This window comes from Leuciscus leuciscus, assembly GCF_965113295.1.
Source record: "Leuciscus leuciscus genome assembly, chromosome: 7".
Lineage (NCBI taxonomy): Eukaryota > Metazoa > Chordata > Actinopteri > Cypriniformes > Leuciscidae > Leuciscus > Leuciscus leuciscus.
Genome location: NC_138731.1, coordinates 11,665,003 through 11,681,292, shown reverse-complemented (window position 1 = coordinate 11,681,292; position 16,290 = coordinate 11,665,003). Strand labels below are relative to the sequence as shown.

The 16,290-nt window shown below is 38.3% G+C and overlaps 2 protein-coding genes across 2 annotated transcripts; both read left to right on the top strand.

Moving 5' to 3' along the window:
* Positions 1–10,679: 10,679 nt before the first annotated feature.
* On the top strand, positions 10,680–13,167 carry LOC309502612 (uncharacterized protein; the record flags this gene model as incomplete). Its single annotated transcript, XM_082175019.1, has 6 exons — positions 10,680–10,733; positions 10,974–11,084; positions 11,827–11,904; positions 12,101–12,247; positions 12,652–12,990; positions 13,148–13,167. Exons 1-6 carry the CDS (start codon positions 10,709–10,711, stop codon positions 13,165–13,167), a joined length of 720 nt encoding a protein of 239 aa, XP_082031145.1. The 5' UTR covers positions 10,680–10,708.
* On the top strand, positions 13,161–15,005 carry LOC309503457 (serine/threonine-protein kinase pim-2-like). Its single transcript, XM_082176290.1, has 6 exons — positions 13,161–13,240; positions 13,345–13,395; positions 13,638–14,016; positions 14,122–14,301; positions 14,476–14,617; positions 14,902–15,005. The coding sequence occupies exons 1-5, from the start codon at positions 13,178–13,180 to the stop codon at positions 14,577–14,579; spliced, it is 777 nt and encodes a 258-aa protein (XP_082032416.1). The 5' UTR covers positions 13,161–13,177; the 3' UTR covers positions 14,580–14,617; positions 14,902–15,005.
* Positions 15,006–16,290: the final 1,285 nt, after the last annotated feature.

Here is a 16,290-nt window from a genome sequence, read left to right as displayed (position 1 = left end):
GGCGCTTTTCTCACTTGAAAATTTATTTTTTTAAAGGCCTGCACTCTATTTTAGTGTGAAATGTTGCATTTATAATATATATATATATATATATTCATTCTAAAGGGAAAAAAAGCTCATACAATTTTTATAATTAATGCAAAGTAACATAACCTTTAAAAATTCTAAATAATTATTGATTATATTATAATATAATAAAAAATATATATTATTGAACAAAATATATATTACAATGGTTTTCCTGGGGGAAAAAAAGTTACATTTTAAGGCTTCGGTCACTTTAGACCGGGAAGAAGCCAAGTGTGACTCCTAAACGAAGAAGCCCAGAGGGTTAACCCTTCAGGTGCTCTTCGTCATTTCTGACAGGAAAATATTCTTTTTTTAATTTTATTAAATCACAGCTTCATCAGAATGTTACGAAACTTGGTGACTTTTATGGCATTAGATATGTGAGAAAAATTTGAGGTCATGATCTGAGCATGCTAAGTGGTCGTAAAAAAATAGTGCCTTTTGTGCTCTTCAGTCAAAAATGACCGACCATATTAGAAATGAATGGGAAATTGACAAACAGTTTCTGAGAATGTTTGTGTGTACAATCTTCAAATCGGCCACGATGCAGAAAAGAAGTGCTCAACAATGAAGGGGCCAAACTCTAAAACATCAATAGTGAAAAACATAACAATTAATAATTATAATTAATATATATGTATATAATTAATATAATAATTATTAAAATAATTAAAATAATAATTAATATAATGTTTAATAATAATAATAATATAAATAAACCTCTGATGTAGAAAAACTGGCCACGGGTTGTAATTCAAGCCCGAGTAGTAATTTATGTGCACAATTGTTGCTATTCCCGTGTTGTTTTCTCCGAGGCAAGAGTAATGCTTCTTCAAAAAAAAAAAAAAAAAAAAAACGGTCACCAGTATCCTATAAGAAATTAATTAATCTCAATTAATCACAATAAAGTGTCCAATAGCGACACCATTTGATTTGACAGCTTCAAAAGAGCTTGCAGAGTCGTTTACCGTTACTTACATTAACCCATACAATTTGTATTATGCATTTCCTGAACATGTACTTGCTAACTAATCAAACACTTTGATCAAAACACAATCAAAGCATTGGCCATAATGAACAAATAATTTATAAAATTAATCAGTAAACAAATGCATGAGTACATTTATAAAAAAAAATTTTTTAACAAAAATAAAATAAAAAGAAGAAGAAAATAAATCAGTATCAATGTAAAAAAAAAAAAAAAATTACTAATTACTAGTGAACAATTACTAAAATATCAAACAATCAAAATAATAATTATTTGAAAATGTTTACAATTATTTATCCATCTGAGGTTCCACTGGTTGTCCTCATTTCATGGCATGAGGAGACATATTTTGCAGCAATTATTTCACATTTGGGCATTTCTCCCAGTACATATGGGAGTTTCTGTGTGTCTGATATGGATTCGAATTCAGGGTATATTTGGGAAATGTTTGCAAAGTGTTTTAGTCAAGAACATAATACCATGAATATCATATATGTATATGTATATGTGTGTATATATATATATACACCATATAATATTATTGGCCACCGGGCCACGGTGGATGTCCCAGGCCAGCGAGGGGGCAATATAACTATGTGTGCTGCCATATCTGAGAATGGTGTGGCCACTCACATCCCCAGTCTTGGCCCATACAATACACAGAACCTCCTCATCTTCTTGGACTGCCTTCATTTTGATTTGATCCCTGAAAATGAGAGAGGTCTCGTAGGGCCTCACCTACCACAATATGTCATTGTATGGGACAATGTGAATTTCCACCGTGGCCCGCTCATCAGGGCCTGGTTCACTACTCATCCAAGGATGGTCATGGTGTTCCTACCACCTTACTCTCCTTTCCTCAATCCTATTGAGGAGTATTTCTCCGCTTGGAGGTGGAGAGTGTATGAGCATCGGGCTCAAGATCAGAGGTCCCTGCTCCATGCAATGGACGCTGCGTGTGAGGATCTTACAGGAGATCAGTGTAGGGGATGGTTGCGACATGCACGCCGTTTCTTCCCTCGTTGCATCGCAAGGGAGAATATACGCTGTGATGTGGACGAGAATCTGTGGCCAGACAGACAGCAGCGTGTGGATGGCCAGGAGGGTGAGGAGGACGGTGGCCAGGAGAGGGAGGGTGAGGACAGCGACCACTGAAGAACTGTTAGTTGTGAAACTCCAGCTTTATTTACTGCACTGTAGGCTGCAGATCATTTTTTGTTTGTGTGTTTATATTACAGTATATTATGCTGTAAACATTTTCTTTTTACTCTGATGTATGGAAGTTATTTTATGTGTGTGAATGATAATGGTTACAATTTCCTTGGCAGTATGAGTGCAGTGTGTGATGTCAAACCTTGGAGGCTACTCTTACCCTAAAATCCTATTTCTTTTTTCAGTTTTATACACAATTGTATTCTGTTAGCTAGACAAAAAACAGTACAGTAACCATTGTCAATGAAGGACTGGGCTAAGACTGAAAGGTGGACATGAGGGATATTTCAATGGTCCTCTGCCATAGTGACAAAACATCTAAACATTTTGACTTGCAGTGCTTACACAATGCCAAAGGGACGAAGCATTTTGGGGGCACTGACTGTTTAAATGAGAAGGAAATTTAGTTTTGAAGCATGAATGAACAGTTTTGGGAGAGATATGAGCTTTTTCAAGTGAGCTATAGTGTTGTGCTGAACTGTAAGACTGTTTTGCCAAATGATCTTAGAGTTTTGAGAATGTAATTTCTGTTTCAAGAAATGAGCCAAACCAATGGTACTGTAAAAAATGTTTTAAAAAAATTAATATATGACTTTAATGGTACTTTTTTTAAAGGTTTAAGTCCAGAAGAAGAACAAGAGGTCACAGAAGGTAATGAAGCAGAAAGGCAGGACTTGAAAGAGACTGTAGAAGATGAAGAGGACATTATACTGGAAAACAATGTAGAAATGGAAAGACTGGAGGATGAAGAGCAGATCGAAGAACAACAGAGAGAAAGTAGGGAGGAAGAGCCAGAGAGACCTGTTGAGGAACAGAGATTCAAAAGTCCAGAAAAAGAGCAAGAGGACACAGAGGGTGATAGGACAGAGAGTCAGGACTTAAGAGAGGCTGTAGAAGATGAAGACATTTAATCAGAGAAAAATGTAGAAGTGAGGATGAAAGAAAGATCGGAGGATAAAGAGCAAATTGAAGAGCAAGAGCTCTAGAAATAGACAGTATTCTGAGATTCGTGTGTATGCTCACGCTCATGCCCATTGGCTGCTCCAGTCTGAAAAGGTTTTTGTTTTTCTTTATACTGAAGGGAAAACATTTTATGAGACTGTAGTTGTCAAATTTTATTGGTGATTTCAAATCTGAAATTTTATCTTAAATGTAATAATTTAACAGTTTTGGAGAATTGGATGTTTCCCCATTCAGAGAGATAGGAGCTAACCAAAATCCCTCTGGCTCTCCCTTCATGTCAGTGTCTGGACACAGCTTTGAATGCCATTTGAAAGACATTTATTAGGCTAATAGTTTGACGATCCAGACACAACTTTATTTAGTTTTTCTCAGTATATGGAGTGGACATTAATGAATGATTGGGAATACAGATTTCACTTCTCTTTAAATAAAGCTTATTATCTGCCTGTTATTCAGTTCCAACACTTATAGATGCTTTTGTATTTCCATCTCCAGCCTGCAGGAGTATCGCCAAGGACTTCAACAGGGGGATTCACAGCCAATGATTGATGATGCATTTCAGCAGCGACCATTGCAAGTTCAAGTTTACAATGCTTCTTCATGCTTCGATCATCCATGACCTTATCATTGGCTGCTGTCTACCTATATCAATCGTGGAAAATGAACATTTCAGACATTTTTTACACACCATGGATGAAAGATACACCCCAATCTCCAGAACAACAATAACCAGCAAACAGATACCTCAACTAGTGATGAGAGTGAAAGAGTGCATCAAGTCCAGTCTGGTAGATCAGAAATCAATCTCTGTAACTGCTGATATATGGTCAGATCTTACCTGGGAGTCACAGCTCATGTTCTCATCTCTTCAGCCAGTGGGTACACTCTGAACGCCTACCTGCTGGACTGCAGGAGATTCAAAGGGCGTCACAGCTCTGAAAACATTTCAGCTGCATTTGATGAAATACTAGATGACTACAATATCAGTGATAAGGTAGATTTTATCATCACTGATAATGCAGCTAACACCAAGAAGGCTTTTAAAGTCATTATGGCAGACCACTCAGATGACAGTGAGGATGAGGAGGACATGGTTGGGGAACAGTTAGATACGGACTTTCTTCTTGGTTCCCGTCAACGGCTATCCTGCTTTGCCCACAGTCTTCAACTGGTTATCGGGGATGGGATGAAAGAAGTAAAAGTGATGTCTCGGGCAATCTCAAAAATGGCCAAACTTGCCAGTCTGCTGCACAGTGGCACGATTTGAGGCTGTTTTTGGAAGTGGTAAAAGCATTCCAGTCTCAAATGTCACGAGGTGGAATTCACAATTCAGACAAATACAAGCAGTCATCGAATTAGATCATACTGCACTAACTCAGATGTGCTCAGTGGACTTTGAGAATGTTGTCCTCAGCTCACGTGAATGGGCCCAGTGTAGAGAACTTACACAAATTCTTGGACCGTTTGCTGAGGCCACTGAATTGACCGAGGGTGACAAAATTGTTACATCAGCATGGTTGTCCCTACTGTCCTCGAGCTACATTCTCATTTAACAGAAATGGATAGTGAAAAGAGACTCTGTAGGCCACTGACCAACATATACATGCTGGGAGCGATGCTGGACCCCCAGTTCGGGATGAACTGGGCTGAGATGGATGTCAGAACCAGTGGCAGTGCTACCACCATACAAAATACTAAGAAGGAACTGCAGAAGTCACTAACAGGTATTTATTTCAAAATCCCCCCTTTAAAGTACAGTGTATTTGCAAGGTTATTGAAGTGGAAGAAGAAGTGAGTCAAATTTACTTCTGTTTTCTTTTTTTCCAGACAGCTTGATCGCTCAGGCTAAGAAAGTGGACCTGGACATCTGTGAGGAACCCACAGAACCAACCCAGGATTCTCCCCCAAACGCCAAGAGTCATGAGGTACATACATACCTGGAGGATATTCAGAGCTGTCCGGCAGAGCAGGATGCCCTTGTATTTTGGTTGAAAAACAAGGACAAATACCGTCATTTGCATGCCCTAGCTGTCAACGTGCTTTCTGTACCTGCTTCTTCAGCACCAGTTGAAAGAGTGTTCAGTGCTGGAGGGCTCATTATGAGGCCCCATAGAGCCAGTTTAGGAGCGGAAATGCTCTCCTTCCCTCCTATTTCTCAAGTGTAACAAAACACTTTTGTAAAACTGAATAGTTGTACTTACCTCGCCTGCAGACAGAATGCTACACTCTAAAAGTCGATAATTTACTCAGATTTGTTTTTCCTGTTATAGTTCATGTTAAAAAAGCTTTTGAAGAATACACCGTTGTACAAATGCTTGTACAGTTAAGTATACTGTGAAAAATAATTCTTATGAATTTCTTAAACACCTGATAAAATTCTGCAGTTTGTCCTCAAATAAAAAGAACATATGTTAAATTACACTGTGTTCATTGTTGTTTAACCAAACTTTAATGTTTTCTGAAAATACAATGTCTTTCCTATTAACCCACGTCCAAATAACAATATAATACAATACAATATTTTTTTCAGGGAAGGCATAAACCAACCATATATATATATATACCAACCACAATATAGCTTCACTGCACATGAAGACACTTCTTTTCTACACTACTGTGTACATCTGCAGTGAAGCTATATTGTAATTTAGTTGCTCAAATGCTCAGTACTAGTACCTAGCATTGGTAACAGTGGGTTGGTGTTTGTATATCAGTTCTAACACTGCTATTATGAGGTATCACCATATGTCATCATTCTGTTTTCTTTAGATAAGAAGATTATATGATATCAAGGGGAATGTCTATACTTAAAAATCCTGGGTGTTGTGACACTGTTTTTGCTTTTAGATCAACAAATAATAACCCAAAATGGTTGTCTTGATAATGTCATGCATAAGACTTTTTTTTTCCTGTCCTGGACTCGGTCTTGATTTGGCTCGAAGCTCTTTGGACTCTGTCTTGACTTGGACTCGAACCTCTTTGGACTCGGTCTTGACTTGGACTCGAACCTCTTTGGACTCGGTCTTGACTTGGACTCGACTAGTCCTGGTCTTGGACTCGACTAGTCCTGGTCTTGGACTCGACTAGTCCTGGTCTTGGACTCGACAAAGGTGGTCTTGACTACAGCCCTACCAAGAGGCATTTCAAAGATGGCCGCTGAGTGAAATGACTTTGGCTAAAGCCAGTACAATGAGCAAGGAACAATGTGAACTTGAACTAAGGCTAAAAAAAGTTTTGTTTTACTTCACAGCAAGTCAGCTGTCAACATGGCAGCAAAGAGAAAGACACAGGTATAAAATGTTATACAATACAGTTAGCTCTTTGCATTGCTAGTCTATTACACATTGTCATCCATTTGGAAAGTTCTCATAATATTGATGTTTATATTTGTTTCAGTGCTGTTTAGATTTTTAGATGTTTAAAAATTGTTTTGCATTTTAACTTTTAGACATTCTCTGTTCAAGTTAAGTAATTAATTCATTTCTAACCAAATTTTACATTTGTACAGAATGTCCATTCCATGCGTCTCTGGACGTATTTCCAGTGGAATTTGTACCCAAGACGTGTCTGAGAAAGGTTGGCATTAATATGTATTTCAATCTGTTAATGTTGTGTGTTCCATAAAACCGGTGAAGTTTTCATGTTATAACCGTTCTAGATTTAACTAAACCCAAAACCAGTAATACAACTTTTTTCTAAAGGAAACCTACTGCAATAACATAGTCCATTTAACAAAGCATAAACACAAAGCAAAGACTTTCATTGAATGCGGGCTAATCGCGGGCCCTCGCGGGCTAATCTGAGGTACAGAAAGGCCCCGATCTTCTCGTTGCATTTCCTTATATAGACAGAAACTTCTTTCACATGGAAACATCTGCTAACAATGGGAATTTACATTCGGAGTTGACACCTTTTGGGGGTGTGAGACCATTTGTCTAGAGACCACCTTCCTTCGTGTGCCAGCTATCCCTAAACTCTTAAAAACCTTATTACCTTTTGTTTTACTTGTTTGGAAATGAGACCTTCGTACCAGTCGCACTGAGACATTTCAAATGATGCCAAACATATAAAAAACTGGATGATAATTGTTAACATTTAAACCATATAGATTGTGTGTAAATCTCAGGTGATTTTAGCATAAGAGAGAGAGGGTGGGGGGAAGAGGGAAAGAGATGTATTCTGAAGTGAGACTTTTGTCTCAAATGGTGAGTTCAAATATTTCCAGCAAGGTCCTGTCTTCAACCAGACTGTCCGGCATTTTCTAATTTCTCAATTCTTACAGTATCCCAAAATATTTAGCTCTGTTGTAATGTTAAGAACTCCACATTCAGTGTATGCTAATGTGTAGGGTACTTTATTGCAAAAAATAAACATCTGGAATGGAATTCATGTTTGCTTACTGATTACAGTATGAGTACAGGCAGTGCAAAAGAGCATACGGTTAGAAGATCACACACCAATACACAAACAATGATTAATAAGGTGAAGAATTGTAAATTCATATTTTAATATAAAATATTCTGTACATTACTACAGTGAATATAACATATAATCTAACTATATAACATGTAGAGTTCAGGTGTATATTTCCATTGCTTCTGAATATGTTAACAGCAGTTGTTGAAGTTGCTCTTCAGTCTGAGTGGCATTTATGGGTCAGTTTTGGTTAAGATTATAAGAATCCTAAATGATGAATTGGAATTCAAATTTCAGATTTCATGCTTTGATGACAAAACCTGCTGTAGTGCGGATATGCTGGAGCTTTGCTTGTGGAGAAAGGTCTTTTTAAGTGGTGGTGAAAGCTGTCTGTTAAGGTTAGGGGTTAGTTTCTGTTGTAGTAGCATTCACCTTTCAGCACGCCACCTTTCGTTCCGTACATCCCTCGACCTGCAGCTTCCCCTGTCTCTGTCTCTGTGCTGGGGGTGTTGCTGGACCACAGTAATGACACATGAGGATGGAGGCTTTCCGTGGTGCTTTGTTAAAAGTTCTTGATGAGTTACGTTAAATGCTTTAAAAATGTAGTAATGATATGTAGTGACATGTAAAAATTGAAATGTAATGATGATTTGTTTTGTAATTGGCTCTTTATTTTTACCTAATTCAGAGGGACGTAAAGAGGTGTTGGTGCATTGGTTGCCTTGTCCATCCTGGTAAGAATAAGTACATGGCAACTTAATTCACCTCTGTACATTTCTCATTTATTGATTGTTGTTTTTACTTCTTTCCCAGTAAGAGGACATGGCCACACACCCGGCAGCCTGAAGATCATGTTCAAATTACTCTCACTCAATGTTAAGTACATTACCGGTACATGAAGACATTTGTTTGTTTGTTTGTTTCTGAACCACAGTTTCTGTTATAGTGGACAAATAAAGGTTTGTGTTTTCATTATGTCCAATTACATCTTTTGACCTTTAAAAAAACACCACATTTGTATGCCTGAAATATCCAGGAGCTGGAGCTAATCCCAGCTAGCACAGGCCAAAGGTAGAAAATCCCCCTGAACAGGTGACCAGTCTGTCACAGAGATGACACACACAATATAGCCTCTAGTTCCTGATTAACTATACCTGCATGTGCGGAGGACACTGGTGAAACCCACAGCAACACTGGGGAAACTAGCAATCAGGAAATATGAAGTCATTTGTAGTCTTACATAGTCATTTTTGAATGTAAGCCCATTGTGTGTGTACAGTATAATATATATATACTGTATATACTTGTCTATTCAGTAAATGTATGGATATGAACAACCATATTCTCTCTAGACTAGAGGCTAGATGTATATTATATTAGCACATAGACACAGATTGCTCCAAATGGGCCCAGTGAGTTGAGTCTAGAGAAAGTGAAGAACCACTACTGCATTAATGCATAAGAACATTTGGTAAATACCATAGTAGAATGATCAAATATTTACCCTTGTATAGTCAAACAATGCTTTTAATAATACAAAACAGAGAAGTTTTCAAATAATAGTGCTTAAACATCCCTTCTGATCAAATTCAATTGGGTGAGAAAAAGTTATAATATATATTTAAGATGAGAGAAATTGTGGGAGGAAATAACTGTTTTGTAAAAATATTATTTGCAGTCTTATAACATTGTATATATGTTATTATAGTTTTTATATATGCTCATTACATATATGCTCATTATAGTTCAGCTGGTGAGATAATAATGGAAAGGTTGAAGGGTCCATTTCCAGGAAACACAGAAGTGATTAAATGTATACCTTTAATACACTATAGATACACTAAAGGGGGTCGCACACCGGACGCGCAGCTCGGCGGCTGTCCGCGGCGGCTCAAGACCGTGTTCAAAATCCTGCCGCGCCACAGAGCGCCATTTACATAGTTTTACATAAAATGTACATGTGTGTGTCTCAAATCGTAGTTAATGTATATACGGACTTCACCCTGTGCTGCCTGCAATATACATTTAGTTTTATATTTATTTACAGAAATCAGAAAATTGCTGATGTTATCGGATTTTCAGGTGACAGTTGTCCTAGACGTGGCGCGGCGCGGCGCTGAGCTGCGCGTCCGGTGTGCGGCCGCCTTAAATATTACAGAAGCACTTTGGTCAAGAAATACTGCAACGCTTTAATAATTATAAGACAATTTTTTTTGTAAGCAAAGAAAAAAAAAAGTTTCACTGTAATCAACAAATCTTTTGCTGCATCAGGTTAAACCCACAATGCAATCTGTCGTTTTAGTTTGATATTTAATGGGGGCAAATTTAGTAAGTTTATAGTTAACAGGGTAGCAATTGTGAACAATTTTAATAGAGAATTAATTTGGATTTCTTCACCACTACTACTAACCGGTTGGATGACGCATTAGTGATACTGAAAGCTGATTGGCCTTGATGGTTATATATGCGGAAAAGGGCCAATTTAATTAATTTATATGATGTCCGATTTATTCTCCCTTGTGGCTTTTTCCACGGGTTTTAATAATAAAACTGGTCTGAAAGAATGAATATCATATTAAAGAAAACGTCAACATTACATTTTAATAAATCAGAGTCGATGTGCGCATGCGTGATTCGAATTTTAGTTGCTAATAGTGACGCATTTTATGAATTCTGCAATCTGCATGTATCCGCACTTCACCATCGACCGCTGTCTGTTGATTGAGAGACGAGGAGAATTAACAGACTTTTTGCTGAGACTTTGCTGACACAAAACTTGATCTTTCAAAGCTATTTTCTGGATTTCTGAGGAGACTTTTATTGTAGAAGGACATCGGGGGATATATCCTTTATATAGAGTTACATTTTTGAAAGCGTTATATAATTTCGGAGAATATTTTTATTTGTTTGTTTAATATTTTTTTCAGGGGTGAAAAATTTTATTTCTGAGGAGATTTCTATTGTATTGTGTTGTGTTGTGTTGTGTTGTGTTGTGTTGTGTTGTGTTGTGTTGTGTTGTGTTGTGTTGTATTGCAGTTTGGAGGATATACGTTAACTTAGATGGCTCACATGATGGGCGAAGGAGGTGAGTGCTTTAATTGTTCATTTATGGTTTATGGTATGATGTTGTACAATGACTGACTGACTACATTAATTTGAAGAACCCATTTGATCACATTTATCTGATTCCTTGCATGCGAAATAAAGTTTTGAATTTGAGTAACTTAACTGAAGTAAAAATTTGTAATTGACCACAGACATTGATTACTGATTATTATTATTAAAATATAACTAACTATGTGATATGTGAAATATCCATCCTAAGATCACTCCAGATCCAGGAGAGCTGCTTTCCCTCAGACGGCTGGTGGTCAGGAGGTTTGGAGACCCGATTCTGATGACCGTGATCAGGATCCGCTGCCCCGGGATGGACAAAGTAAGTTACACAATTTCCTTACTTGAGTGAAAGTAATATTACTCAGTTACAAGTAAAAGTTGAAAAGACTGATTTTTACTCAAGTAAAAGTACAGAAGTACTTGTTTTTAAAAGTACTTAAGTATCAAAAGTAAAAAGTAAATGTCAATGCATTGTTTTATTATTGTTGTTTGTAATACTTACAGTACCTTATGCCTCTGAATCTATGCCTGCCTGCCCTCATATCAATATGAAATGTATTTCTAGAACACAGTTCCTGTAGTGGGATTGAATGAGAGATTGAATAAGTGCTCTCAATAACGTCCACAATAGTTTCGGACACCCAGTTTCGGGCTGTTCCCTCAAATAGTGCCCTATTTAAAGTTTTTTGGCTTTTAGTATGAATATGTCAGCCACTGTTATAAGCTAGTGTGCTCCAAAACAATGACATTTAGAAGACCAAACCCAACGTTGAAAATGAAAATCAGATTGATGTCAGAATCCAACTACTTTCTACTCAAGGACCTTGACAGAAATGTAGTGGAGTAAAAAGTACGATACTTGACTTTCAAGTGTAGTGAAGTTAAAGTAAAATGTTTCCAGAAAAAATAATACTCAAGTAAAGTACAGATGCTCAAAAAGTGTACTTAAGTACAGTACTCAAATAAATGTGCTTTGTTACTGTCCACCTCTGCCAGACCCGACCCAGACACAGAGTCAGGATCTTCCTGGATATCTGAGTTTTCTGTTTCTGTGTCCACAGGTCAGGCTCACGGGACGAAGGCGAAGGGGAACCCAGATGATGGACGTCCGTCCACTTCATCTAAACACACTCGCAGAGGTCAGAATAGGCTTTTAATAAAGAAGTTTAATGGCTTAGTTTGTATTTCTATTTTCAATGTCTGATTTGTCAACTAAAGTAACGGTAACACTTTATTTTGATGGTCCCTTTTGAACATTCTGTCGACTATAAGTAACTTTGCAACTACAGACGGGTCTAATAGTTGTTTTCATTTGTTTTTTCTTCATTTCACCAGGACGTTGGAAGAGGCCTGATTGTTTCCTCAGGTTCTGGAAGGCTTTTAAGGCTGTTTTCTGCTGCTGTTCCAGGAATGTTGTGGAGCCTTTTATTCCTCCAGCTGATCCTGTTCCTGAACCATCATCACCCGCTCCAGATCATAATGGTAAATCATTATTTCTCCAACATTATTTTAAACAGTATTATCTTGTTTTCCACTCAAAATAAGGCTTGTTTTTACAGAATATTAAAATGATTTCCCCCATTATAATATTATTTTCTCGACCTGCGCTGACAATTTTTAAATAAAACAATGGATCTAGCAACTACTATATCTACTGACTATAAGTAACTTTTCAACTACATGTCAACTTATTCTAACCCTAACTAGTAGAGTTAGTAGACATGTAGGTGCAATGTTACTTATAGACTTATAGAATGTCTTAAAGGGAATAAAATAAAGTGAAACCAAAGTAACTATTTGATGTGACCACTGACATTGATAATTAATATTATAAAAAATAAATAAAACAAAAACAGTTTTTGATGTCTGAAATGTTCCATCCGCAGGCCGCTCCAGATCCTGGAGAACTGCTTCCAGAGATTCTTCTCCGTGCTTCACGTCATCCTCAGCTTGGTCCTCACCCTGGTCCTCACCCCGCCCTGAGACCCATGTCGAGAGGATGTGTAGAGAGTCGCTGAGTCTGAGCAGCCGAGGCTCGTACTGCTCCGAGTGGAGGTGGAGTGGCGATGGATCGGAGAGCCCAAACCAACAGGGTTTGTCCAGGTCCGACAGCCTCGAAGGGTTTCTGTGTCCTCCGCTGCCGGGTCAAGTTCCTGTCGAGCCAACAGGGTGCCGAACTGCTCAGGGTGCCGTGGAGGCTTCTCCAGTGAACAAGAGCTCAATAGGTGAGACTGAAATAAGGCCGGGCAGTGTAAAGTCTACAGATAGAGATTTAGCTATTTCATGCATAACTGAGTCAAGTTAAAACAATACAAATAACAATAAAACAATGGATCTAGCAAGCTAATAATTGTCTCACATTTTTCTGTTTGTTTTTCAGAGTCCTTCAAGTCTTTCTATAACGTGGAAAAGATGATTGGATCCGGAGGATATGGCAAGGTGTTCCTGGGAACACGCAAATTTGATGGCAAAAAGGTAAATCTTACTGAATTGTACAAACATTTTGCTCTTGCATGCATCAAAACACATTTAAAACAATTTACAGATGGTTTAATAAGATGTTTTTTTTGTGTGTGCAGGTTGCCATCAAGCGGATGCGCAAGATTGACAACGATCTTTATCTTAATATTGTAAGTTGGCCAAAACCTGAATGTGTATGGAGTTGTTTAAGTGCAGATTACTGTAGTTAATACACCCGTAGGAAGCATTAGGTATAAATGTGATCAACAAATAAGCCTAGAGGCACCAAATAACTTTGAGCTGAAAAGGCTCTTTTGAACGCATCTAAAAAGATCAAAGAAAAGTACATTTCAAAATGATGTTTTCTTCAGATTTTTACCCAGCTAACCTTCTGTCTGCTTCTTCTCTCTAGCCTGGGAATCCCGAACCTCTCGTTACAGAAGTGGCGCTGCTGATGATGATGAGGCGAGAATCCATAAGCCCCTTCGTCATACAACTGTACCAGTGGTTTGAAGAGCCTAGAGGATTCACTCTGGTTATGGAGTATCCGGAGCCCTGCGAGAGATTGCTGGACTCAATCACTCGTGATCCTTGGAATGACAGGTTCTCACAGGTCGTCATGAGACAGGCTGTGCAAGCAGTGCAACACTGCATCCATCATGGTGTTTTCCATAATGACATTCATTCACAGAATTTCCTGTTGAAGAAAGACACGCTAGAACTCAAGCTGATAGACTTCGGCTGCGGTCAGCTATTTAGCAGTGAAGGCTACGAGAGCAACATATACAGGGGTGAGCATTTTGGGAGTGTGGAAACCTGAAGCTAGTGACTTACTAATTATTTGATGATGCTTAAAAAAAAAAAAGCTCAACGATGTGCAAATGTGTTTCTTACAGGAGTTCCGGATTACTGCCCACCTGAAGTCTTGACAGAACCTCGATTCCACGCCGTCCCTGCAAATGTCTGGTCTCTAGGAGTGTTGATGTACGAGGTGTCGAACGGATGTCTTCCTTTTCTTAATAGAACGGAAATCTTACAAGCCAAAGTAACATTTGAGAACCGCAACTTTTCCAAATGTGAGTGAATAATGATGAGAACATTGATAAACACACACATAAAGCAAACGATTTGTATAGAAAGTTTAACGGTTGAAGTGTGTCAGAATTTTTATATATAGCTCAACGTATAGCGAAAATGCCAGGTCACATGGTCATGACTAACCAGCTCTCTCCTTATTAAAATGTGTACAGACTGCAGGGATTTGATTGGACAGTGTCTATCCCGGGATCCAACAAAACGCCCCAGCTTAGAGCAGATGTTACAACATCAGTGGTTTGATCGTGATCTACACTAGACTGGAGAAGCTGAGGAGATTCACTCGATCAGTTTCAGGTGTGTGGAAGTGTAACAGGCAGAGTAGGATTATTATCTTTTGTCTTAGATTCTGGATTATTTGTAGTGAGATTTTCAAATTTGTGTTCATTGTAATGTTCTTGTTATAGTCAAATCACCTTCATTTATATAGCGCTTGATACTATACATATTGTTTTAAAGCCGCATCCCTGTAGTAAACAGGAAAATAACAGAATCCGTAAACCAAACAGAATTCAATTCTGTTCTAGCTCTAAAAAAACATTCATGAGTTGACTTGTTCTTATACTCTTTGTTTTGGATAGGAAATAACACACTTGCTGAGAGCTCTGAGCTGGAGACTTGACCCGAAGCCAGAAGTCCAACACCAACCTGACAGAAACTCAGAGCCTGTCCACCAGGGTGGGAATTATACCGCGGCCATGGCCGCCGTTGCCCTACACTTTGGCCTTCATGCCCCGTGAAAAAATAATAATCGTACGGCCACCGTGGCCTGTGTGCCCTGGCCCTGTCCAAGTTCCATGTATAAAGCGCCAGTGCGGCATAGTGGGCTTGCTTTGAATTACAGCGAGCAGGGATCTGATTGTTTCACACGGACCGTTGTTCAATGTTTAGGAAGCACACCATAGCGCGTGATACATTTTGAATTTAGTTGGCGCGATGGCGGAGAGTAAAGATGTCCATAAACGGCAGAGAATGTCTAAAGTTTGGAATCGCTTTCTTTCAGCGTCGCTGAAAGATCAAGGTAACGGTTCTGTCCCTCGCGTTTTTTTTTTTAACCCAGCGCCAATATTTCTGCCCGTGCCGAAGCCTATACATTGATGTTCGCTGATTAATCCCATACTGTATTTGTAGTGATGTCGTGATGCGGGTTGACTAGATATGATGTTTAGCTTTGATGTTTTTAAGTAGTAAACGAACGTCACGTTCAATTGCAAGAGAGTATAGCCTAAAAAAAGAACCCCTTCACACACACACACACACACACACACACACACACACACACACACACACACACACACATGCACCCTCGTCTCTCTCACGCACCAGTCAGACCAATTGCGGCAATGCATCACATATGCTTAAACTTTTATGTAGCCACGCAACAATAATTTCAGCATGCATTCACGGCCTACACCGGGACGTGATGGAGGAACAAATATTGTATTGCAGTCTTTGCGAGACCTTGATTGTTTGTAGGCTATGTCACAAAAAACAACAAAAAATGAAACTCCCCAGCCTGCTTCTCCAAATCCACTCGTATGGGGAAGACATAATCGGCTAGCAAAGTAATTGAGCATAGAACATTTTCAATTAACAAAAAAATATAATACTACAAAACGTGCTAATATAGGCTACTTCAACTAGCCTAAGTGAAAAACAAAATGCTGTTCTTTTTCTATTTAACAAAATGCATATTTGCAATAAAACATTCCCCTTTTCAAAGCTACACTTATTTTATTTTATTTTTAAATTGTATACATTGTGTACCTGTTTGGCTTGATATTTTATATTCATTTCATTTATTTTTGTTCTCCGGTGGGTAATTTGCAGAAGGTGCAATCCTTTTTTTGTAATGTTGTATTAAGAAGACTAAGGCCAAATGGCCTTTACTATTTAAGCTTGTATTCATAGTTTTACATGTTATACATGTTTTACAGTATAAAGTTGACTTAACTGTATTGTTATATAAT

Bases quoted from the DNA above. Each gene is read 5' to 3' on its own strand.
- LOC309503457 (XM_082176290.1), top strand. From the start codon at position 13,178: ATGATTGGATCCGGAGGATATGGCAAGGTGTTCCTGGGAACACGCAAA. The intron at 13,241-13,344 runs GTAAATCTTACT...TTGTGTGTGCAG, and splicing joins GCAAATTTGATGGCAAAAAG to GTTGCCATCAAGCGGATGCG. The intron at 13,396-13,637 runs GTAAGTTGGCCA...TCTTCTCTCTAG, and splicing joins ACGATCTTTATCTTAATATT to CCTGGGAATCCCGAACCTCT.